The sequence below is a fragment of the Aedes albopictus genome, chromosome 2 (assembly GCF_035046485.1).
Source record: "Aedes albopictus strain Foshan chromosome 2, AalbF5, whole genome shotgun sequence".
Taxonomy (NCBI): Eukaryota; Metazoa; Arthropoda; class Insecta; order Diptera; family Culicidae; genus Aedes; species Aedes albopictus.
Genome location: NC_085137.1, coordinates 149,631,219 through 149,657,051, shown reverse-complemented (window position 1 = coordinate 149,657,051; position 25,833 = coordinate 149,631,219). Strand labels below are relative to the sequence as shown.

Sequence of the window (25,833 nt, the reverse complement as noted above, 5' to 3'; positions counted from 1 at the left end):
GGGACTAGCAGGCATCCTCAGTGTGTGAGCGTTGTTGATATCCTTTTTTTAGGCGACAATGACGCCTGCCACGTCAGGTTGCAGATCAATGTTGGGAAAGGGAAGGAAGTGATGATTGCAATCGTTTGTATCCACATCAGACCGAATATACCTTTGCGTCTGCACAAATTCATGCGGATGTCGGAGTGTTTGTGGGATATTGTTGGCAGAGGGATCACACATTGGTGCTTGTATGACGGGTGTAAGGTGATAGATTAGAGGGCTATTCCCATTACACCGGGCAGGGACCGTGCCGGACCCCGGCCGTGCCTTGGTCATCGATTTCTTACATGGGATTACTATGGCGTGTTTCACATCACACCGTGCCGGGGCTCGGTCGGGCCCCGGCCGGGCTAATGAGAAGCACGCCATAGATATCGTTAGAAAGAAATCGATGACCGGGGCACGGCCGGGGCCCGGCACGGTCCCGGTCCGGTAAAGTGAGAAGACCGCTTAGTTCGATTATTGTCGCGCCGCTACCAAACCGGACGTTGCATAACTGAGTTGCGACTTGACCCAACTCTCGACGTTTTCTAAATCATTTCGCATCTAGTGCGCATATATCTCCTTGCCATCAGCAACACAGCGCACTAGTCGCGAAAAAGTTTCGACGTCTCAGGTTTCGATACTTGTGGATCGAGAAAAAAAAACAATTTTAGATTGAATGTGTGTATTGATTCCAACCAGATAGACAATATTGCTAAGGAGCTAATGTGCGGCACAGTTCGCTTGATTGCATAACTTGTAGGCGTTATCTGATAGATTGACACTGTGCTGTGAAAGTTGGAAGGAATGGGATTCCCATATAACATGGGACAATCGGACGTAGAACGGCAGTATAGGGTATGTGTGCCATCAGTAATCTAGAAAATAAGCGATTACGGCACCGATTGATTCCGTTCTTTTTGTTTTCATCGGTGCTCACTTCTAACAAAAAAAAAATACAAAAATAAGAAGCAAAATAAACAGTGCTTCATCCTTTGTTTTTCGTATGATGAAAATGGGAGCCACATGCTTAAGAAGGGAACCAATAGCCTATATAGAGAAGAGAGTATAGAGAAAGTGGATAGAAAGATACAAAGTAGAAGGAGAGGAATGGGCCAGGGATTGAACCCAGGACCTTCTGCATATGAATCAAAATCGGTAGCCACTAGACCACCAAGCCCGTCCAGGTGATGTGGCTAAGTTGAAGTTGGCCTATTTACTCAAGTTCATAAAATCTGGCTTGACAATGTGATAGATTTTTTTTAAATTTTAACCAAATCGCGACCTAATACTGCGGTGCAATTTCAGCTAGTGTCAAAGTTTCGTATTATTTATTGATCTATTTGTCGTAAATGTAAATCATGAGCAAACTTCGACTTCGATATCAAATTGATCCTATCGGTTTCGTAATGTTTGCCATTCATTAAACCTCAAGCCCTCAAGCTCGCAAAATGACCCAACTTCGATAATAACGTCTTATAAGCTAAATCGATTACCACTATCAGGCAACGTCGTCGTTCCACCGTTCAAAATTAAACCCCATAAATTGTTGCCTTGTCGCCATCGCCATTCGCCACAGATGAAAATTGGCAGCATGGGAAATTTTCCCTCCTTCCCCTAGCAACGGCATTCCGTACACATGTCACAAGCACTTCCACTTTACCGAATCTCGCCCCAAGCCCCCTTCTCTTTCGAAACCAACTGCGTCACTTACCGTTTTCTCACTACCCCCCTCAACTTCTTGTTTGGCTTTTCGCAGATTTTCGCATCAGCAAGTACTGCGACGAGCACTTAATTATCGGCAACGAGGACCAATGGGAACGGCGGCGGTCCAACGGCGCACGGGACGTTTCCGGCGATCCGACAGCCGCGTCCTCCAGCGAGAGCGACGTTAACGAGGAGTCCCCAGCGCAACACCATCGGCCCCAGGACTCCGGTGGAGGGGGAGGTGGCGGCGGCACCGGCGGCGGGACATCTGCCGGTAGAAATTATTACAATGATAACACTAACGATCCGGTTGGCTTCGCCGAGGACCGGCGTCGACAGCGGAACTTCTACGACTATGATGATGGCGATGAGGATGACGACGACGACGAGCAAGGATATGACGATGAGGACGAAGGAGGTGACGGGGAGTACGGGGGCGCTGAACCGCGGGCGGAAGCCTTGCAGCAATTGCCGATGGTTCAACAGATGCACTCGTTTCATAATTTGAAAATTCTGAAAACTTTCCCCAGCGAGTCGGCACCGATTAACGAGACGGAACAGCAGCGAAAGCTAGAAGCGGAAGCGGCCTACCGGAAGCGGCAGAAGGTGTTCTCGCAGGTGAGTGGACTACGATGGGATCATGGCGGGAAACATATAAAGCACGCATAAATGCATTATGACGGTTATATTTCGCATATCTGATAAAATTTATATATATATATAATATATAATATTTAATGATTGATTATTTTTTAAAACAGCAGAACAGTAAAAAAAACCTTGTATACTGTATACCAAGTGTACTGGAAAGGCTATATGTTCACTCCAAAAATGAATTTATGATAGAATGCCCGGAGGGTCGAGTCACATATACCAATCGACTCAACTCGACGAATTGAAGTGATGTCTGTGTGTGTTTATGTGTGTGCGTATGTGTGAGTACAAAATAAATTCACATAACTTTTTACCAGTTATCATCAACCGATTTTGATGTCCAACGCTTCATTCGAAAATGTTGCAAACCTATGCATGCGACACATAAAACCGCGACATTTCCGATATCCTGATGAACGATAAACAAAATAATAGTCTCAGACCATATCTGAAGCAGTAGTGTTCCGAAACCGGTTCCGGGTGTCCCGCCGGAAGTGGCCAAATATAAAAGTGAACCAAACCCATGCATGCGACATATCAAATAGCGGTATTTTCGATAACCTGATGAATGGTAAGCAAGAAAAAAGTTTCAGACTTTATTTGGGACAACTGGTAGTATTCCGGAACCGTTTCCGGGTGTCTCTACGAAAGTGGTCAAATGTAAAAGAGAACCAAACCCATGCGACACATCGAATGGCTTTTTTGGTAATCTGATGAACGGCTAACAAGAAAAAATCTCAAATTATATTTGAGAAAACCAGTAGTGTCCCGGAACCGATTCTGGGTGTCCCGCCGTAAGTGGTTAAAAGTAGAAGGGAACCGAACACATGCATTCAGGTACCGCAACCGGTTTAGGGAATCCCACCGGAAGTGGCCAAATGGAAATGTGATACAAACCCATACATGCGACACATCAAATAACGCCTTTTTCGAAGACCTGGTGAACGGTGTTCACAACATGGATGGTTTTGTTCCGAATAATCGATGTTTTGAATCAATGTTGAAACCCCACATAATCAACCGTATCGATCATATTTAGGTCAATCGGTACTGTCCCGGAACCAGTTCCAGGTGTCCCACCGGAAGTGGTAAAATAGAAAAATAAAACAAACCCGTGCGTGCGGTACATCAAATAGTAGCGTGTTTGATAATCTAATGACGATTAGTATGCAAATAGTCTCAGACCATTCAAAACTACCGATAGTGCTCCGGAACCGGTTCAGTGTGTCTCGCCGGATTTGGTGAGATATAAATGAGGGGCCCAGATGCAAAGGAGTGTATGTGACCATTTTGTCGATTTTTAGCTGAGCACACCAAAAAATTCTTCAGGATTCAGGATTCAGGATCTAACAGGATTTTCGGAGAAATTCTGAGAAGGGTTCCGGAAAAATTTTGAAAGAGATTCCGATGGAATCCTGGCATGGATTCAGGGGAATCCTGACAGGGAATCCAGGGGAATCCTGACATGGATTCCATGGGAATCCTATCATAGAATCCAGGGGAATCCTGATAGGAAATCTTGACAGGGAATCCTGACAGGGGTTTTAAGAAGAATAATGACAGTGATTCCAGTGGAATCTTAACAGAGATTCCAGTGGAATCTTAACAGATATTCCAGTGGAATCTTAACAGGGATTCCAGGTGAATCCTACAGGGATTCCTGACAGGGATTACTGGGAAATCTAGAATGGATTCTCACTGAAATCCCTGTCAGCATTCCAACTGTAATCATTGTTAGGATTTCCACTGGTCATGATTTCCACTGGAATTCTTGCCAGGATTTAAATTGGAATCTCCGCCAGGATTTTCCTTGAATCCCTGCCAGAAATCGACTGGAATTCCTGCCATGTTTCTGCTAGAATTCCTGCCAGGATTCTGCTGGGATTATTGTCGAGATTCCTGCCAGAATTGCACTGGAATCCCTGTCCTGATTTCCTTGGAATGCCTGCCGGGATTTTCCCTGGAATCCTAGTCAGGATTATTGTCAGGTTTCCTTCGGAATTCCTGTTAGCATTCCCACGGATAAACTCTCAGGATTACACTGGAATTCCTGTTAGAATATATCCGGAATCCCTGTTAGAATTCCTCCGGAACTCTTGTTAGAAATCCACCGGAATTCCTGTTAGGATTCCTCTGGAAAATTGTTAGAATTCCTCCGGAATTCCCTGCTAAGATTTTTTTCGGAATTCCTGTCAGCATTTTCCTGCTATCCCTGCCTGTCAGGCTTCCCCTGCAATACCTATCAGTATTCTCCTGCAGTTTCTCTCAGGATTTTCCCGAAATCGCTCTGAAAGCACCGCATACCATCACCAACATCCCATTCTGTAAAGTTGATAACGTCAAATTTGAATATTACTATTCAAAAATATCAGTATCGGATTAGAGCGATATTTTCTATAAAATTCAAAATGTAGGGTGGAGTATTCTAAAATGGGCCACTTATTGAACTCACACTTCATAACCGCCATCCAATTCTGTAAAGACAAAAACATCCGGCTTGTACATTATTATGCAAAAAATCATCAGCATGGGATTTAGGGGGATATTTTCATTAAAATTATAAATAGACTCAGCTCACAATTTCAATGATTGCCATCTAATTCAGATAACATCAAATTTGTCGATTAATTTGTAAAAATTCTATAAAATTATTTTATAGATATACCTTAGATAGGGTGACATGGGGTAAAATGGGTTATTACTTAAACTTAAGACAGCATGGCACCATCATTATTCAATGCTGATTCAGAATCTGATTTAGAACGATATTTTCACAAGAATTATAAATATAGGGTGGGATAGGGTAAAATGGGACATTTTTTTAACTCAGTACCGCATTCCATCACAACCATCCAATTCTGTAAAGATAAAAACGTCAAGTTTGTACATCACTTTACAAAAAATCATCAGAATCGAATTTAGGGGGATATTTTCATTTTTATTATAAATATAGGGTAAAGTAGGGTAAAATGGTCTATTTATTGAACTCAGTACCGCATACCATCACTGTCATTCAACTCAGAATAGATGAGAATATAAAATTCGTCGATTAGTTAGTTAAATATTCTGCAGAAAACTAAATTATAGAGATCTATTTATCAAAATTACTTATATAGGGTGAAATGGAATGAAATGGGCCATTATTCAGACATGTCACAGCATGACCTCATCTTCATTAAATGCTGTAGAGCTGATTACATCTTACTTGTCCAATTATGTATAAGCTTAAATATTGCAGCATTTGAAGCTATAGACAATATTACTAATATAGGGTGAAATGGGGTAAAATACGCCACTTCTTGGACTGAGCATAGCATGATGTTATCGTCATTCAATTTTGTAGATACAAAATCAGGAAATTTCTTCATTCATGTACAAACAATCTGAATGAATTGAAGTTATAGGCATATATTTATTAAAACAATAGGGCAAAATGAGTCTCTTATAAGACTCATCACTGCATGAACTCTTCATCAGTCTATTCTGTAAACATAATATCATATTGGTCAATTTATACACACAAAAAAATAGCGGCGTGTAGAGTTATGGAAGTATGCCCATTAAAAACGGCTAATTTAGGGTCAAATGGGGCAAAATGAACCCCTTCCCGAGGTCTGCACAGGGTGAAGCCTTCACTATTCGATTTATCGGCCCATTTTCCATGGAAAATGCATCAGTGATTCCATGGGCATAGAGTATCATTGTACTTACCTCACAATATACATATTCATGCAATGGCAGGCAAAGAAAGCCCTTCAATTAATAACTGTGGAAATGCTCAAAGAACAGCGAGGTAGGCCAAGTCCCAGTCGTATATGTACATTTTTTGCATTAGACCCTGTTACGTAGAATCTATTTTTGGTAAATATAGAAGAAATCCTTGCGCTTGTTTTGGAAGCCGATGGAAAAAAAATCAAGAGAAAATAAAGATTTCACCATACTAGGTTACTTGGCAAATGTTGAGGCTGCAAGTTAACTTTCTACAGAATAATAATAAAAAGTCGAACGGTAAGGTTTTTGGAAATTTAAAATTATTTATTTGACATTTAACAAAAATAGGCATATCGAGGCTGTTCAGGTAATTTTAGGTTCTGAAGAGGTTTCTGTTAGATTGAAATGCCATGAAAACTCGTGGAACTACCCTGCAACTCTCTGGGACCGTAAGAACATTCATTAAAACACCCCGAAAACCTCCAGAACCCTCTGGAACTCTCCTGAAAGCGTTTGAAATCTTTCGGGACGTCGTTGACGTTTTTGAAACTCCCTGAAATACTCTGGAACAACCCTGAAACGCTCCTGAAACCCAGAGGAACACCGCTGGAACGCCTTTGAGTCCCCTCGAAATACCCCTGAAAGCCCTCGAAAACCCATGAAATCCCATGGAACGCTCCTAAAAATACTTGAAACCCCTTGGAACGCCCTTGAAATCTCCAGTACACTCTTAAATACCCCTGACACCCCTTGAAAACACCTGGAATGCTATCTAAACCCACTAACTGGAACGCCATTTTTTCTGTTCTTTCCTTCTAAACCATGGAGGATAATCTGCTCAACAGACACCCGGACAGAAGGTCCAGGTAGTGTGGGGTTAAGGACCGTCTTATACAAAAAAAAAAATAAAAATAAAAAAAGTGAAAGCCAGGACTACTGTTTCCTTGACCCATTAAACAACATTCCCATTGTCGCCAAACCCTTCGTCTCTCCGGAACCACCAAGAAGGCATTGCTTCAGAGAGGGCTTAGTGCACATCGCACCCATAAGGTTAGCTGCATAGCCTGCAGCGATGACTCGCTTTGAAGAGTCCACCAAGACAGCATACTGGCGCTTAGCCAGGTTCCCGAGTGGTCCTCACCGCTCCCTTTGCCCTCGGAAGGCGGGCAGGGTCAACCCCGCCCACGCCCGGCTGCTTAGGGGATGTCCATTAATTACGTAAGGGAATTTTTGCGATTTTCTGACACCCCCTCCCCCCCTTGTAAGATTTTTTGTATGAGAACCCAAAAATTTGTGTATGGCGCGTAAGATTTCTCAAACCCCCCCTCCCCCAGAAACCCTTACGTAATTAATGGACAGCCCCTTAGCAGACATCAAGAACTGATGCCTACGTGCACCCCAATCTGACCTGCCCGTAAGGAAGGCTATCACTACCGTTCATGCCCTATCAGATGCACCAGAAGGTTGCAGACAGCAGGGTGACCATCTGCCCCGGCCCTTACTGGGGACCTTTTTCCAACCGCGGGCTCGGATCCAACCCAGTAGACCGACGCCACGATAGCACCGCTACCGGGACTTCCTCTCCGCGGCCACTTAATCGCTGTAAGGGTTGATATGACCTACGAAGCCGACTCCGAAGCCCTGGACCACCTCTTGTAGTGGAGCGGACCTGGTGTGATGGTTAGAACGCTTGACCATTACGCCGAGGACCTGGGATCGAATCTCACTCCCGACAAACTCGCAATAATGTGAGTTCTTCCTTCGGAAGGGAAGTAAAGCGTGGATCCCGAGATGAACTAGCCTAGGGCTAAAAATCTCGTTGATATAGATAAAAAAACCTCTTGTACCGCATCTGAACTAGCCTAGCCATTCTCCGAGTCCACGCGCCACTTCCTCTGTAGCTCCCAGACGATATGGGTGATAGCCATTGAATCGGCGTTCCAACCAAACTCACCCTTACACATCCTCTGGACAAGATTGTCCGGAATTGTGTCCTCTCTGCATGTGGCAAGCATACGGTCCCGCATTGTGCGAAAACGCGGGCACACTAACAAAACGTGTTCCGCCGTTTCCTCTAAACCAGTGCACACTGGGCATTCTGGAGAATCCGCATGCCCAAAACGGTTTAAATACTGTCGGAAGCAACCATGGCCTGAAAGGACCCTTGTCAAGTGGAATGTAACTTTCCCATGGCGCCTATTAATCCAACTATCTACCCTCGGTATCATCCTATGGGTCCACCTTCCTTTGGTGGAACTGTCCCACGCGCGCTGCCATTTGACCATAGAGGCCATCCTGGCAGTCCTGCGTATGCCTCTTCTCCTCTCCTCTTCTTGGCGTAACGTCCTCACTGGGACAAAGCCTGCTTCTCAGCTTAGTGTTCTATGAGCACTTCCACAGTTATTAACTGAGAGCTTCCTCTGCCAATGACCATTTTGCATGTGTATATCGTGTGGCAGGCACGAAGATACTCTATGCCCAAGGAAGTCAAGGAAATTTCCTTTACGAAAAGATCCTGGACCGACCGGGAATCGAACCCGTCACCCTCAGCATGGTCATGCTGAATACCCGTGCGTTTACCGCCTCGGCTATATGGGCGTATGCCTCTTGTGCCGCGCATTTCGAAGCACTCCATGTCCTCACTGATAAGGATGCCGATAGGCACCATACCAGTAATGACGCAGAGAGCATCGTGTGACACGGTACGGTACGCGCTCGCAACCCACAGGCACATAAGCCTGTAAGTACCTACTTTCCAGCTTACGACAGTAGCATTCAGTACTTAGCACACTGCCCCACGCCAGGCCGCTATATCTTAGTATGGGCGTAGCGACAATAGTCAGAAGCTTGCGCTTACTGGCGTACACCGCAGAGCTATTCGACATCATCCGGGACAGTACCGCAATAGCTGTGGAGGCTCTTTTACAGGCATAATCGACGTGGCTGCCGAAGGTAAGCTTATCGTTGATCATCACGCCCAAGTGTTTGACGGAGCGCTTCGACGGGATAGTGCACTCGCCTACACTGATAACCGTCACCTCAATCTTGAGGTGAGCCAACTCCAGTTTCCTGGACCGCATCCACACCTCCACAACCTTGATCACCTTGGTCGGTAGTTAACTTTACCTCCTCGATCGTTTCACCGTGGACTTCGAGCGTAATGTCGCCGGCAAATCCGACAATCTTGCTTCCCACTGAGTGCTCTAACCTCAACACCTCGTCGTACATGACATTCCATAACACCGGACCCAGAATGGAACCTTGCGGGACTGCTGAGGTTATGTGAAAGCACTTCCGACTCACCTCTGTGACCTGTAACCGCATCTTCGTCTATCCGCTGCCTGCTGTTGTTGTAGTCGATACTGTAGTGAATAGCCAGGTGATCACTGTCAGTATAGCCATCGTCCATCTTCTAATTCGAACTTTCGAACTACTTGTTAGGCTAAAACTAAAAAAAGTAACGTCGATAATCGACTCCACATCTGCTTCCTTCCGACAAAAGGAACTTTTGGTACCGACATCTAGCATAACCAGTGCCTCTAGCAGGATCTAACCACCCGTTCGTAATACGGCTTCTCTAGTGCACGGCCCAGGTATTGAAGTCACCCGCTATTACCACCGGCCTTCGCCCTATCAGTACGGTCATCATACAGTTCAGCATCTGCGTAAACTGTTCGATGGACCACCACGGAGGCCCATAACAGCTACAGAAGAAGAGCCTGTTCCCATAGACGATCACGAAGCCCTCGTAAGTAGTAGAAACCAATTCCTGGACGGAGTATTTACCCGTCGTCCGTATCCATCCACGACCCAATTGCCGTTACCGGCGGGTACTCTGTATGGATCCGATATGATGACGATATCTGCCCCCATTCAGAAACTGCCTGTCAAAGCAATTGCTGAGCTGCGTCACAGTGGTTCAGTGTTCAGCTGCGATTTGTCAGCTACGGCTCTTCTGAAGGCCGGGACCTCCCGTTGGGTGCTTGTTGTTCATGGATTTCCCGGAGCAAATCAAACACGTAGATCAACACTCGTGCAGCCTTGTGCCTTATGACCTTCGTCGCCGTATCGCTTGCACAGCTTGCTCTTGTCAGGGCCTTTACTGTTCCATGACTTGTGTCCTGGTTTCAGATACCTGAAGCAAACCTCCGGTAGTGGCTCGTGCAAGATCAGTTGACATACTGACCAGCCCACCTTAAGCTTCCCTAGTCTAACGGACCTATTTGCGTCCACCACAAGTAGCTGTACCAAGGTTACCTGTAACCCTGGGGGCCCTTCCGTAGCCAAACAGCTGCAGTGGCAACCTGCACCTCGCACTGTTGCCGCAGTGCCGGAATCCCTGATTTGCCAGAATTTGTGGTTGCTGATTACCTAACAATAATGGTCGCAACACCCTGTTCCTTTCAATCCAGCGGACGGCCAGACCTTTTCAGGTCCACCCTTCCCAGTTTTCCGGCTTTCACGGTTAATAACCGCCTAGCCTTGCGGGCACCGCCTGGTAGCTCCTCACCTGAAGCACCTGCTCCACCCGCTTCTGCAAATGCTTGTCAAAATCAGTCGCATCTACCGCGCTCCTTGGGCTACCCACGAAAGCGAAGGCCTCCGTCTGGGTAGACATTGTAACCTTTGTCTACCTACGCAGGTTCTGCCACTGCTGCAGTTTCCATGAGTTTCCCATGCAATCGCTTGACCTCGGCAAACCGTACTGTGCAAATTCAGGTGGATGTCGGAGTGTTTGGGAAATGTTTGGTTGGCAGAGGATCAAGATGGCGTGTGGATTGCTGTTTACGGTAACTCACTGTGAACATGATGGAATACAGTTTGTGGATGGCTGATTTGTAGACATAATATGATAGATTGATTTATATTTACAATACTGTTGTATGAATGGGTTGGATGAAAGGATGAAGGATTTTTCTTTTATTAACTTTATTAACGAGATTTTTAACGGGCAAGTTCATCTCGAGACTCTCGTTTTACTTTCCTTCCGAAGGAAGAACTCACTTTTGTGAATTGTTCGGGAGTGGGATTCAATCCCAGGTCCTTGTCATGATAGTCACTTGCTTTAACCATCACATCAGGTCCGCTCCACAAAGATGAAGGAATTTTCAACCCGTTTCTAGCTTTATCGATTGCTATGAACTTATGAAGAAAGTACAGATCATAACAGGCTCCAGTTGGTAATTTGCCAAATGCTCCTTTACTACGCAACACAAGTTCTTATGCCTTGATAATAAAATGCAGCCGAGACAGCAGTTTGCAAAAACATCAAAACAATACGAAACCCTCACCCCTTTATCACGTGACGATACAAAGACAAAATATTGCTTCCTTTAAGCATACAATAGCAGTTATTATTTTGTTTTCCAGACTAAACACAAACCTTCCGCAAACACAATTTGAAACTTTGACCGGGAGGTCTGTGTACGACAAAATAGAAACCAGTAACAAAGAAAATGTTGTTCGAAGTTTAACGTAATTAAACGCAACAGAAAACTATTAAACAACTGAAGTCTCAATTTGAATCAACTTTTTTTTGGATTAATTTTACCATTCCTTCAATGGTTAACATTGGAGATAAATGAAACAGGTTTGGGAAAATTCTCCACAATACTTTACTTATAATTAGATCATATATCAATAGCATGCCATAAACCGTTGCAGTGATCTTCAAAGATCAATAAGGACTATTCCGGTTCATTATTGCATTTCACAAAAGTGCAACGAGCATTAAACACTTGATTTAACATGAACAAAACAATCACTTGTATTGATCAATAATCCAGTTTCATCAACGCAGCAAGTGTTGTTTATTTGTTTTCTAGAACAAGATAAACACGTGCGCCAAAGTTCTAACGAAAGCCACACAATGCGCATCCATTGTTTGTCCTCAAAACTCCTGAAGATTCAAACGTGTCCATTACAGACGGACTATCGCGAAAATGTGTTCTGGAAAACACTGGTCCGACAATAAAGGATCAATTGATTCTGAACTTTCCTAAATTTTCAGTATAAATACTACTCTTGAATGTGGGTTAAGGCATCAGTTTCAAGTGATCTTTCAAAAGAGGTATTCCCAAACAATACCCAAGATGAAATCCGCTCTGGCCATTGTCTTGTGCTTCTGCCTGTTCTCGGTAAGTGTGCTGGATCAAGTAACACAGCTGTTTGGAAATTATAACTGACTTCTCATTTTGAAGGCTGCAACTGCTGCTCCACATCCAGGACTGATCAGCTCCCTGACCGGTATCATTGGAACCGTTGTGAATGGCACCGCTACTATTATCAACACCGCCATCACTGGCACAACTAACATCATCACTGGCGTTCTGACTGGCATCACTGCAGGCATTACGGGCACGCAAACATCTCTTAACACTGCTATCAGCAATGTCGGAGGTCTGATCGCCAACATTACCACGGGAGTTGCCAATGCCACTGGCACCGCTCTGACCAATGCCTTCTCGACTTTGGTCAACGCGCACCTTGCTCTGAACAACGTAGCTGTGGCCATCGTTGGTAACATCTCTGCTGATGCTGCTACCGCTTTGAACAACACTGTCGCAGGTCTGCAAACTCTTGCTGTCAACCTGAACAACACCATTGCCAACGCCATCAGCGCTGGAATCACCGGAACCTCGACCTTCCTGAACAATCTGAACAACCTTACCAACGCTATTAAGTCTGCTATTCAGAACGTTACCGGAACCTTGAGCACGGTTCTTCCGACTGTGGCATCCAACATCCAGACTCAGCTGAACTCTACTATCGGAGCTATTACTGGACTTCTTGCGAATGTTGGCACTAACCTTGGAACCGCTGTGAACACCGCTTTGACCAACGCTGCCACTGCTCTCGGAAAGGCCGAATCTGCCCTCGGAAATTTGACCAGCAACGTTCTAGGAAACCTGACCACTCAAGCTCAAGCAGCTGTCCAAACCGGTGTGACCAACATCCAGAACCTGGCCAACGCTCTTAAAACGACTCTGGCCAATGCCATCAGCGCTGGAACCACCACTGGCACTACCCTCGCTTCGGCCTTGAACAACCTGACAAGTGCCATCAACGCGACCCTCCAAGGCATTAACGGTGTTATCGCCGGATCGGTCCCCACTCTGATCAGCAACGTGCAGAGTCAGTTGAACAATGGTCTCACCAACCTGGCTAACCTTGCCGCATCTGTCGGAGCCTCTGCCGGAACTGCCGTCGGTACCACTCTGGGCAATGTTGTTTCCGCTCTGGCCAACACCAAGGCTGCCCTGGCCACGGTTGCTGCTAATGTGCTTGGAAACGCCACCGCCCTGGTGTCGGCTGATGTGAAGGCTGCCGTTGCGGACATGCAGAACATTGCCAGCACTCTGAACGCCACTTTGGCTAACGCCCTTGCTAACGGAGCAGTCCTGACCAGCGATGTTCTGTCTGCCCTGAACACTTTGGCCGCCAACTTGAATGCCACCGTGCAGGCAGTGGCCGGTGCGATTGTGACGGCTCTGAACACTACCACCACTACCACGACCACGACTACGACCACTACGGCCGCTCCAACGACTGCTGCGCCCTTCTGCGGTGTTCTCTGCCAGCTGATTAAGGCTCTTGGGTAAATTATTCTTGGGGGAAATGTTTCGACAGAATTGATATGCGGTTTCACCATTTGAGTGCTAACAAGATCTTTTGTTACCATTTTGTGATTCGAAGAATATATGTAGCTGAACAATGTTGATACCGTAGATCGTCTGGGATATGACTAAGTAAAAATTTCGAAATAAATGCATTAGATAAATTAACACAAACGGTTGAATTATGGTGAAGATGACAGTTGAAAGGCCTGGGGCGATCATAAAGCATTGACCACTCACGCTTCCCCTCCAATGCTTTTTGGTCTTCTGAATCTACTGGGCCTACGAAGCGGCCATAAGGGGTGGCATAGCAAAGACATTTAAGATTTTGGATTTGGGAGGAGAGGGCAATGACTGAGGAACGAGGTCATGAACCCATGGGCCGTCGATGACTCCATGCTTCGTTATCATTTTGCTAGAGTCGGTCTAAGTCTGGAAGAATTGAAAGAGTTAAAAGTTCAGACAGTTGGAAGAAGAGTAAAAACCTTGTCAAGTTCAAGGAGAAGTAACGTAGAGTGAAAGTGGTAAATACGAAAGGCGAAGAGCCTCGCCGTTTTTTGAGTTTAAAAACCCCGTGAAGCGCCCATCCCGTTCGTGATGCCCGTAAGTCGGCAAAGGTCGAGAACCAATCCGCTACTACATCGGTAAGGACCCGGACGAGTACTTACCTTACCGATCAGGCTAAGGCCGGGGTGGTCTCTGCTGTACATGGTAGCCGTCTCCATTCCACTCGGTCCATGGCTGTTTGTCTCCAGTTCCGCACTCTGCGTAGGGTCCAAGTCTGTTTGTACCGGTCGGATGACTCTCGAGAACCATTTTAGTCGGGTTGCTATCCGACATCCTGATGACGTGACCCGCCCACCGTAGCCTCCCGATTTTCGCGGTATGGACGATGATTGGTTCTCTCAGCAGCTGATGCAACTCGTGGTTCATTCGCCTTCTCCAAGTCCCGTCTTCCATCTGCACTCCGTCGTAGATGGTACGCAACACCTTCCGTTCGAAAACTCCAAGGGCGCGTTGGTCCTCTGCACGTAGGGTCCATGTTTCATGCCCGTCCTCTATGGCCTATGACCGGTCTAATCAGCGTTTTGTAGATAGTTAACTTCGTGTTACGGCGAACTTTATTCGATCGTAGAGTTCTGCGGAGTCCAAAGTAGGCACGATTTCCTGCCACAATGCGCCTCTGAATTTCTCTGCTGGTGTCGTTGTTGGCGGTCACCAGTGAGCCCAAGTACACGAATTCTTCAACCGCTTCGATTTCATCACCGTCGATATGAATTCGGGATGGCGGGCGCGGTGATTCCTCCCTGGAGCCCTTTGCCATCATGTACTTTGTCTTCGACACATTAATGACTTATCCGATTCGTCTGGCTTCACTCTTTAGTCGGATGTACGTTTCCGCCATCATCTCAAATTTACGAGCAATAATATCAATATCATCAGCGAAACCAAGCAGCTAAACGTACTTCGTGAAAATCGTTCCACTCGTGTTTATCCCCGCTCTCCTAATTACACCCTCTAAAGCAATGTTGAACAGCAAGCACGAAAGACCATCACCTTGCCGTAGCCCTCTGCGAGATTCGAAGGGATTCAAGAGTGTCCCTGATACTCGAACTACACACATCACTCGATCCATCGTCGCATTGACCAATCGTATAAGTTTATCCTGGAATCCGTATTCGTGCCATAGCTGTTCTCGATCGATTGTATCATACGCCGATTTGAAATCGATGAACAAGTGATGTGTGGACACGTTGTATTCGCGGCATTTCTGCAACACCTGGTGAATGGCGAACATCTGGTCCGTTGTAGCGCGTTCACCCATGAATCCAGCCTGATATTGCCCCACGAACTTTCTTGCAATCGGTGATAGACGGCGGCATAAAATTTGAGAGAGTATCTTGTAGGCAGCGCTCAGTAGTGTGATCGCGCGGTAGTTCCCACAATCCAACTTGTCGCCCTATTTGTAGATGGGACACACGATACCTTCTATCCATTCCTCCGGTAATACTTCCATCTCCCAAATCTTGGTAATAATCCAGTGTAGTGCTCTCACCAGTGCTTCTCCACCGTATTTTAGGAGCTCGCTTGGTAGTTGATCTGCTCCAGCGGCTTTGTTGTTTTTCAACCGGCCAACCTCCTCCTCAATCTCTTGAAGGTCAGGAGCCGGAAGTCTTTCGTCCTGTGCACATACTCCAAGATCTGTTACCACGCCACCTTCGGTACTTGCAACGTCGCCATTGAGGTGCTCATCGTAATGCTGCCGCCACCTCTCGGCCACCTCACGCTCGCTCGTGAGAATATTCCCGTGATTATCTCGGCACATGTTGGCTTGTGGCACAAAGCCTCTGCGCGAGCGGTTCAGCTTCTCGTAGAACTTTCGTGTGCCTTAGCGCGGTACAGCTCTCCCATCGCTTCGTGATTTCGTTCTTCCTGGTGGCGCTTCTTCATCCGGAAGACTGAGTTCTGCCTGTTCCGCGCCTGTCTGTTACGTGCCTCATTCGCTCTCGTACGGTGTTGCAGTATTCTCGCCCATGCTGCATTCTTTTAGTTTTTCAACTGTTCACATTCACCGTCGTACCAGTCGTTTCTGTGATTCGGAGTCGCGAAGCCTAGTGCTGTAGCCGAGGTACTACCTATGGCGGATCGGATGTCCCTCCAGCCATCTTCAAGTGTAGCTGCGCCAAGCTGCTCTTCCGTTGGTAGGGCCACTGCTAACTGCTGCGCGTAGTCTTGAGCCACTTCTACGTTACGCAGCTGCTCGATGTTGAGCCGCGACGTTCGACTTCGACGCGTGGTGATAACTGTCGAAAGTTTTGAGCGCATGCATACAGCTACTAAGTAGTGATCCGAATCTATATTCGCACTGCGGTATGTGCGGACATTGGTAATATCCGAGAAGAATTTGCCGTCGATTAGAACGTGGTCGATTTCGTTTTCTGTTTGTTGGTCGGGTGATCTCCAGGTGGCTTTGTGGATAGCTTTGCGGGGAAAGAAGGTGCTTCGGACTACCATACCACGGGAGGCTGCAAAGTTTACGCATCGCTGGCCTTTATCATTCGATACGGACGATACCCGGACGAGTAGCCGGTGTAAATTGTTAAGTAGAACTGTGATTTTCGTCCAGTTTGCGTGAGAACTACCTGCCCGCGAGTAATTGGTTTTAGTGAACGTGCCGACCCTGAGGCTATTGAGTCAGGGAGTCTTGAAGACCCAATATGTAGTCTGAAGCACGCTCAACTTTACGGAATACGTGGAAAGGGAACTCTCTCACTTATAAAGAGGACACCACAACACTTACAACTTTTTACTGTGCTCTGTAGTCTCAGCTCTGTATTGCTTACTTCTTCCTAGCTTGTAATCGTCGGGGACCACTTTGTTCTAGTAGCACTCTACCAACTGCACTCTACGGTGAACCCAACATCCTGAAAGTGGCTAAAGCTGAACGAATACGGTGGGCAGGGCATGTTGCAAGAATGCCGGACAACAACCCTGCAAAGTTGGTGCTTGCTAACCATCTGGTTGGCACAAGAAGGCGTGGGGCGCAGAGAGCACGATGGGCGGACCAGGTGGAGCGTGATCTGGCGAGCGTAGGGCGTGACCGACGTTGGGGAGCTGCAGCTGCATATCGAGTATTATGGCGGCAAATTGTTGAATCACTGTTATCATGAATTTGATGTTGAACTAAATAAATGAATGAATAAAACCATAGCGAGACCTTAAAGTAGGTGCCCGACCTCGACTCATCTTAGGCAATTTAGTGAGTGAAGATAGGTTCGGATGAACACTCCTGATTAGCGTTGATCCGGCTCTGAGCTCTGTTCCAATAAGGGCCTGTGCCAACCCTCGTACCAAGAACATTTATTGGCAGAGAGCGGAAGCGGCTTTAACCCTAGTAGGATGTTGGAATCAGTATAACCCAGACAGGCTCGTTAAGCGTGGACTACGCTAACGTGGTACGCCTAGCTTAACATCCTAGGATGGTTAAAGGAAACCCAACAGCAACGAGTATTAAATCTCCCAAAACCCATTTGAGGCGAATGTCCCGTCAGGGTAAAGTCTATCTAAACAAGAAAAATCCCAAAACCAAGTGATCAAAAACGGAACGACAGAAGGAACGTCGTTGAACCCATTCGCACGATGAAGGATTGGCGAGATCGCCATTACGAGGGGCTGGTGTACCCACAAGCGAGCAAGCTGTAGGAGGTTCAACAGAAGGAACACGAGGTGGCGCAGCGCCGACCGAGGAAGCGCAGATGACTGGTGCGAATCTCGCGCGGGCGCAAAAACCGCAACAGGAGCGGGCTACCAAAGATATTGGTAGCTGCCGAACCGCTGGACGAGCTGATCGACTTCACAAGCGGGCAGAATAGCATCAGCAAGGACCTGAAACAGGGCCCGCTTAAGCTCCGTAAATCGCTGACTCTGGTCAAGAAGGAGTACGACTGACGTGAGTAGGGAAGAACTGGCAGCGTGACGATGGCGCACGAAACCATATAACTCGCCGAAGCCGTAGCGGAGAGGTCAAACCGCCCAACAGCTCAAGCTGCATGGCATGCTGAGGAGATGCAGCCCACGTGGTGAGAGAAGAAGCGGACAAAAAGCCAAAGAGGAAGAAAGGGATGGCTAGCGCGAGCAACCGGGCTGCCAAGTCGGTTGAGAAACGCGCAAGGGGTAGGGAAACTAAGCTTCAAAAGGCCTATCCTAAAAGGAAGGGTGGCCAACTTGACCAAAGGACAAGGAGAACTCTAAGATTACGGTGTTGGAAAGAAAAAGGTAGTGGGAAAAGTGAAGTCAGCCCGTAAACGCGAACGGAGCGACGCGCTGGTCTTCAAAACCAAGGCAGACACGTACGCCGAGGTGCTGAGCGCCATGCAAGGCGAAAATCGTCTCTCATCGCTGGGCGTGGATGTGAAAAGCATCAGGCGCACCATGAATGGAGAGATGATGCTAGTGCTGAAGATGGAGGCGGCGAAGAAAGGCACCTCCTACTAGGCACTAGCTCAGGAGGTATTGGGCGAAGAAGTGCAAGTAAGAGCCCTGACGGTGGAGGCGACTCTCTAGTTTAAAAACCTGGACGAAATCACTGACGCAGAGGAGCTCGCAGCCGCCCTCGAGCAGCAGTGCGAGGTAGATAGGGTAGGTAATCAAAATTTGAACCAAAATGCGGCTTTCCGAAGTAGCGCAAATTTTGAGTGATATTTTCTCCCACATAGAAATAATTTACTACGGCAAAATCTTATGTACATGAAAGCCACGGGTATAAGCTTCCTGTTAAGTGGTAAAAAGTTTGTATTTGCACCGAATTTCATTGAAAAAATCGATTATTCGTCAACAATGATTTTAATCATAATTTGAACCAATTTTAATCTTAATTTGAACTACTGGCGGCAGCAGCTCGAGCATCTCCCACAACAGCCAATTTCGTGCTGAACAATAGAAAAACACATGGATCTGCTAATTCACATGACTATTTTTCATTAGGCAGTGGAATTTCAACTAAGAATGTTCTTAACTCTTCAGGAACTTGGAAACTAAATTTGGAATTTTTCATCCCCCAAGAGTAAACAAAACAACCACTAGCGCAGTCTGCTGGCCAACACTAGAAGCTCGCCCACGTTTACTACACTGAAATAAATTTTGTTGTCGTTTCCACCGAATCCATGGTAGAATTAAGAACTGTACCAACAATTTTCAACCGAATGCAAAATTCTGTTAATTGTACTGAAACATTGTCAATATTACCATGCGTGTATTACTGTTGACTAAAAACATTCTTGGTTCTACTATTTGGGCATTGTAATTTCGACCATGTAGACTTGAATGTTGCGCGTCTTAGATAAACATGGTCAAAAATACAATGTCAAAATAGTAATATCAAGAATGTTTTTAGTCAATGGTACTTCACGCATGATAATATTGACAATGTTTCAGTACAATTAACAGAATTTTGCATTCGGTTGAAAATTGTTGGTACAGTTCTTAATTTTACCATGGATTCGGTGGAAACAACAACAAAATTTATTTCAGTGTAGTTCAAATTTAGATTACAAATGGTTCAACTTAAGATAACATTCTCCAAGTAAGAATTACTTAAATTTGATAATTTTATGACTAATAATGTGGAATATTATTCGGTTGGTCGATTCTACGATAAATAAGCTTTCATTTGACGTGTTCACAATGCATGATACAATGCATGAGCTGTACGAGTGCACCGAAAATGTGCTTTCTCTAGGGGGAAATGGGTGAAATCACAGTGATTTTTCAATTGGCTGTTTTCCATGATAAAAACGTTTTTTTCAATGCTTTTAAAGTCCATGCTATCAGGTTATATTACGGAAAGCTGTTTAACATCTTTTTCGGGACAATATTTGCCTGGAAAGTACGTCGTTTTAATGAATTTCGAAATGGTTCAAATTAAGATTACAATTTGACTAGTTCAAAGTTTGATTTCTTATCCTACATCAAGTGCAACTCGGCACCAAAATTTATTCGAGAATTACCCCTGAAATTCCTTCTGAAATTGCCCTACATATAGGGTCTTCAAAAAAATCTGACAAAAATTCGGAAATTCTCTGAATAAATGTCTTCGGTTTCTTGCAGGATATTTCACCAGTTATTCTTCCGAAATTTTGCAATACATTGTTAAAGAAAATCCTCCAAGCATTATTTCTAAGTTCCTCCATATATTTCTTCGGATATAATTTAGTAATACCTTCAGAATTTCTTTGAGAGTAGGCATAGGCGCCAACTTAGAGGGGACAAGCATAGGTTTGCCCCCGCAATATTTGAAGATTTTTTAATTTTCCCATACAAAATATTCGAAAAAACAGGCTTTGCCCCCCCCCCCCCCCCAATAATTTGATCAAGTTGGCGCGTCTGAGAGTAGAATTCATTAAGAAATTCATCGACGAATTCATTAATTCACCATCCATGAATATTTATCATAAGAAATTCCTTCACGTATTTCTTCAAAAAGTCCTTCCTGGGGTTCCTTTAGGAAATCTTCAATGCAAAATTATATAAAGTCTTTCGGAGATTTCTCTGAGAAATCCTTTAGGAATTTTTCCAAGGATTTCTTAAGAGAATTAGTTTCCCTTTGCATTACCCCACATTTTCCTAGAGGTTACTCTTTTTTTTTCCTTCTAAACCATAGGGGGATAAATCTGCTCATCAGACACCCTAACAGGAAGGTTAGGGTAGTGTGGGGTTAAGGCCGTCTTCTACAGTGCCGGTAGAAGCCAGGACTACTCTCTCCTCGACCCACTAAAACACATTCCTATGGTCGCCAAACCCTACGTCTCTCCGGAACCACCAGGAAGGTATTGCTTCAGAGAGGGGCTAGTGCATATCGCACCCTCAAGGTTAGCTGCCGTAGCCTAGCAGCAACGAACATCGATGACTCGCTCTGGAGAGTCCATCACGATAGCATGCTGGCGCTTAGCCAGTTTCCCGAGTGGTCCTCGCCACTCCCTTTGTCCTCGGAAGGCGGGCAGGGTCAACCCCGCCCGCGCCCTACTGCTGAGCGGACATCAAGAACTGATGCCCACGTGCAACCCGATCTGACCTGCCCGTAAGGAAGGGTATCACTACCCTTCAGGCCCTATCAGATGCACCCGTAGGTTGCAGACAGCAGGATCTCACCTACGCCGACCCTTGCCGGGGACCCCTTTCCAACCGCGGGCTCGGATGCAACCCAGTAGACCGACGCCACGACAGCACCGCTACCGAGACTTCCTCTCCGCGGCCACTTAATCGCTGTAAGGGTCGATCTCGACCGCAGGGCACCGGTATGACCTACGAAGCCGACTTCGAACCCCTGGGCCACCTCTTGTACTGCATCTGGACTAGCCATTCTCCGAGTCCACGCGCCACCTCCTCTGTAGCTCCCAGACGATATGGGTGATAGCCGTTGAAACGGCATTCCAGCTAATCTCATCCCTACACATTCTCTGGACCAAGTTGTCCGGAGTTGTGTCCTCCCCGCATGTGGCAAGCATGCGGTCACGCATTGTGCGAAAACGCGGGCACACGAACAAAACGTGTTCCGCCGTTTCCTCTAAACCATTGCACACTGGGCATTCGGGAGAATGACCATTGCAATGGTTTTAACCGGTGTCAAGCCATGGGAGTCACATTAGGTTGATTTGCTTTTGAATGCTGACATATTTGAGGCGATAAAGCTTGAATAAAAAAATACAATGATTTTAAATATTGGTATCAAATGCTAAACCTACAAACTAGCAACACGGCCAAGCCAACAACAAAGCGATATGATCGCAGCAAACGGATATCAATTTCGACCAATCAGCGACTGGTTTCCGTTTGACAGCAAATTGGTCTCAAATTGACTGACTACGTGTCGCATCCTATCCTAGGATCAAAGGCCTTTCATAATATATGTCAAACATATAAAACTGGACGGTCCACAATTCAATTTAAAATTTGCATACGATCACCAGATGCATATATCTGATGAATTAAGAAATCGAAAAACTATAGGGAATTTGTTTTATATTTTTGCTCACTTACACAAAGGAACAAAACAAAACAAAAAAGACAACATTGGGTTCATCGCTACTCGAATGTTTAAGATAAGTGATCTTGAAACACGAGTAGATGTTGAACTCGGACATTATGGATGTCATTTTTCGTGAATTTGATGCCTAAAATACGGTCATAGTCAAATCACATTTAAAACGCAAAACAAAAAAACACCCTCTCCAAAATTTGTTAAAATGCAGTTTTTGTCATACTAGATCCGGTGGTGGGAGAAAATTAAAGATTCACTTGCGCATTTTTCAAATGTTACGCTAGAAAAATTGGCTTAAAAAAGTACAAAAATACTTATATCTTTTGATAGAAACATCGAACAGCTTTGATGTCTTCTGACGAAATGTGTATTTTGGCAATATGTACAATTGCTCTGAACATAGTAGGCTTGAAAAAATGATAGTTTTTGACATACAGATGTCAACTAAAATCATTGCCAACTTTCGTCAAAAATCGTTGCAGTCTTCTATTGCTACGATTAGCTCTTTGTATAATTAGTTTAAGGTGGGTTAGGGTTAGGATAAATTGAAAAAAAAAATGTATTTCTGACACGCAGGTGAAAAATAAAGCCTGCAAAAAATCTTAACTGCTACAGCAAATGAAATGTAATATGTTATTAATTAGTATTGATAATAGCTTAAATTTATTTCACCAAATTAGGATGATAGTGTGTTATTAATACACAGAACACCTAAATTAAGTTGAAGAATGTAAAAATTGATTGAGATACTAATAAAGATTATTAAATAAAAAAATAGTTTTTGACATATGACAAAAAAACCGATTTCGGACTTTTTATTTCTTCAATAAGTTATATCTCCTCAGATTGAAGAGATAGAAAAAACTGCTCTTCGAGAAAGTTCTCGGGGTTTTTACCTTCTTCAACTTTGCAGAACATTTTATTTCGATATCTTTTGAAATAAAAAAGTTAGGTGCTGAAATATGAAGCATTTTAAGATTTGGCGTTTAGGACACTTTTGCATATAACGCGGCTTGGACTCACAAGCAAATGTCTAGAAGACATGAAGACTCTATCTTGGATGGTTTTTGAGTTATTAATTTTTTCCACTTAATGTTGGTCCTCGGACCATTGTGCAGTGATGACACAGAGAGCGTCGTGTGACACGGTACGGTACGCGCTTGCAACCCTCAGACACATAAGCCTGTAAGTACTTTCCAGCTTCCGTCGGTAGCATTCAGTACTTAGCGCGGTACCCCACGCCGGGCCGCCATATCTAAGTATGGACGTAGCAACACTAGCCAGAAGCTTGCGCTTACTGGCGTACACCGCTGAGCTATTGGACATCATCCGGGACAGTGCCGCAATAGCTGTGGAGGCTCTTTTACAGGCATAATCGACGTGGCTACCGAAGGTAAGCTTATCGTCGATCATCACGCCCAAGTGCTTGACAGAGCGCTTCGACAGGATAGTGCACTCTCCTACACTGATCTCCGTCTGCTGCGCCGACTGCATGTTGTTAACAACCGTCATCTCTGTCTTGTGGTGAGCCAGCTCCAGTTTCCTGGACCGCATCCACGCCTCCACAACCTTGATCGAGTGGTCGGTAGTCAACTTCACCTCCTCGATCGTTTCACCGTAGACTTCGAGCGTAATATCGTCGGCAAATCCGACAATCACCACTCCCACTGGGTACTCTTACCTCAACACCTCGTCGTACATGACATTCCATAACACCAGACCCAGGATGGAACCTTGCGGGACTCCTGAGGTTATGTGAAAGCACTTCCGACCCACCTCCGTGTCGTAGACTAGTACGCGATTCTGGAAGTAGCTTCCGAGAATCTTGTACAAGTACTCCGGTATCCCCAGACGTAAGACCGCATCGGCAATAGCAGCCCAACTGGCGCTATTAAATGCATTCCTTACATCCAGAGTCACTACCCCGCAGAAGCGAATTCCCCTCCTCTTAGGCTCGAGTGCTTTCTCGGCGGTTTTTGTAACCGACAAGATAGCGTCTACGGTGGACCTCCCCTTCCGGAAGCCATACTGGTTGCTCGAAAGACCATTTACTCCCTCGGTGAACCGCAACATTCTATTGAAGATGATCTTTTCGAGCACCTTCCCCGCCGCGTCAAGCATATTGGTCTATATGCCGACGGGTCTTCCCCGCCTTTGGCAATAGTATCAGGCTCTGCCTCTTCCAAGCTTCTGGGAAAACTCCCTCGTCCAGGCATTTCTGCATAGCAGACCTGAACATCTCGGGAGCCTCTGCAATAGCTACTTTTAAGGCCAGGTTCGGAACTCCGTCCGGACCTGGGGCCTTACCTACGCTAAGGGACTTAGCTATCCCCGCAAGTTCCACATCGGTGACCCTTTCCTCATCGCCAGCCCCAGTCCCCGGCTGTCCTACGAAAGGAGGCCAAGGACTAGGATCATGACGCGGAAAAAGTCCTCCAATGATCCCCTCCAACATCTCTGGAGATTGCTCTGTAGGAGCCATCACACCTCTCGTCTTGGCCATAACGATCCTGTAGGCGTCACCCCACGGGTTCGTATTGGCACTCTGACAGAGACCCTCAAAGCAGGCCTTTTTGCTTGCTCTTATCTCGGTCTTGAGCGCGGCTTTTGCAGCGGCGAACACCACCCGCCATTCGTTTCGCTCTTCCTCTGATCGTGCTCGCTGCATCCGCCGCCTAGCCCTTAGGCAGGCGCGGCGCAGGTCCGCAATCGCGTCGGTCCACCAGTAAGCCGGTGGCCTCCCATTTCTAGGGTGGACTCGCCTAGGCATGGTCGCATCACACGCACGTGAGAGCACCGCTACCAGCTCGTCGCCGTCTAAACCGAGTAAGTTCCGCTCACGGCGGAGCGCTTCCCTAAATACCTCTTCGTCGAAGTATGATGTCTTCCACCTACGAGGGCTTGGCCTTGGCCTAGTCGCCTCTTCTTCTATCCGCTGTCTGCTGTTGTTGTAGTCGATACTGTAGCGAACCGCCAGGTGGTCGCTGTGAGTGTAGCCATCATCTACTCTCCAGTTCGAACTACTTGTTAGGCCAGGACTACAAAAGGTCACGTCAATAATTGACTCCGCTCCGTTTCGACTATAGGTACTCTTGGTACCGACGTTAGCCAAGTCGACATCTAAGATGGCCAGTGTTTCTAGCAGGATCTGACCCCGCTGGTTCGTGAAACGGCTTCCCCATTCCACAGCCCAGGCATTGAAGTCACCCGCTATTACCACCGGCCTTCGCCCTGTTAGCACGGTCGTTGGGCGGTCCAGCATTTGCGTGAACCGCTCGATCGGCCACCGCGGAGGCGCATAACAGCTACAGAAGAAGACCTCGTTTACTTTGGCGACCACGAAGCCCTCATAGGTAGTAGACACCAACTCCTGCACGGGGTATTTACCCGTCGTCCATATCGCCGCCATTTTCCTGGTCCCATCCGAGACCAAATTGCCGTTGCCGGCGGGTACTCGGTATGGGTCCGAAATGATGGCGATATCCGTCTCCCACTCAGAAACCGCCTGACAAAGCAGTTGCTGAGCCGCATCACAGTGGTTCAGGTTCAGCTGCGTTACCTGCACTGTGATTTGTTGTTCACTGC

The 25,833-nt window shown here is 46.1% G+C and overlaps 2 protein-coding genes across 6 annotated transcripts in view; both read left to right on the top strand.

Moving 5' to 3' along the window:
- The window catches only part of LOC109429299 (uncharacterized), a 785,311-nt gene that overhangs the window by 381,313 nt on the left and 378,165 nt on the right, over window positions 1-25,833 (top strand). For all 5 annotated transcript variants that reach the window (XM_062850599.1, XM_062850602.1, XM_062850601.1 and 2 more), the window contains exon 6: window positions 1,784-2,349. In XM_062850599.1, coding sequence (XP_062706583.1) covers window positions 1,784-2,349 — 566 coding nt within the window. The remainder of the gene's footprint in view (window positions 1-1,783; window positions 2,350-25,833) is intronic.
- Window positions 12,091-13,886, top strand: LOC109420991 (uncharacterized). The gene is made up of 2 exons (XM_019695465.3): window positions 12,091-12,233; window positions 12,297-13,886. Exons 1-2 carry the CDS (start codon window positions 12,189-12,191, stop codon window positions 13,695-13,697), a joined length of 1,446 nt encoding a protein of 481 aa, XP_019551010.3. The 5' UTR covers window positions 12,091-12,188; the 3' UTR covers window positions 13,698-13,886.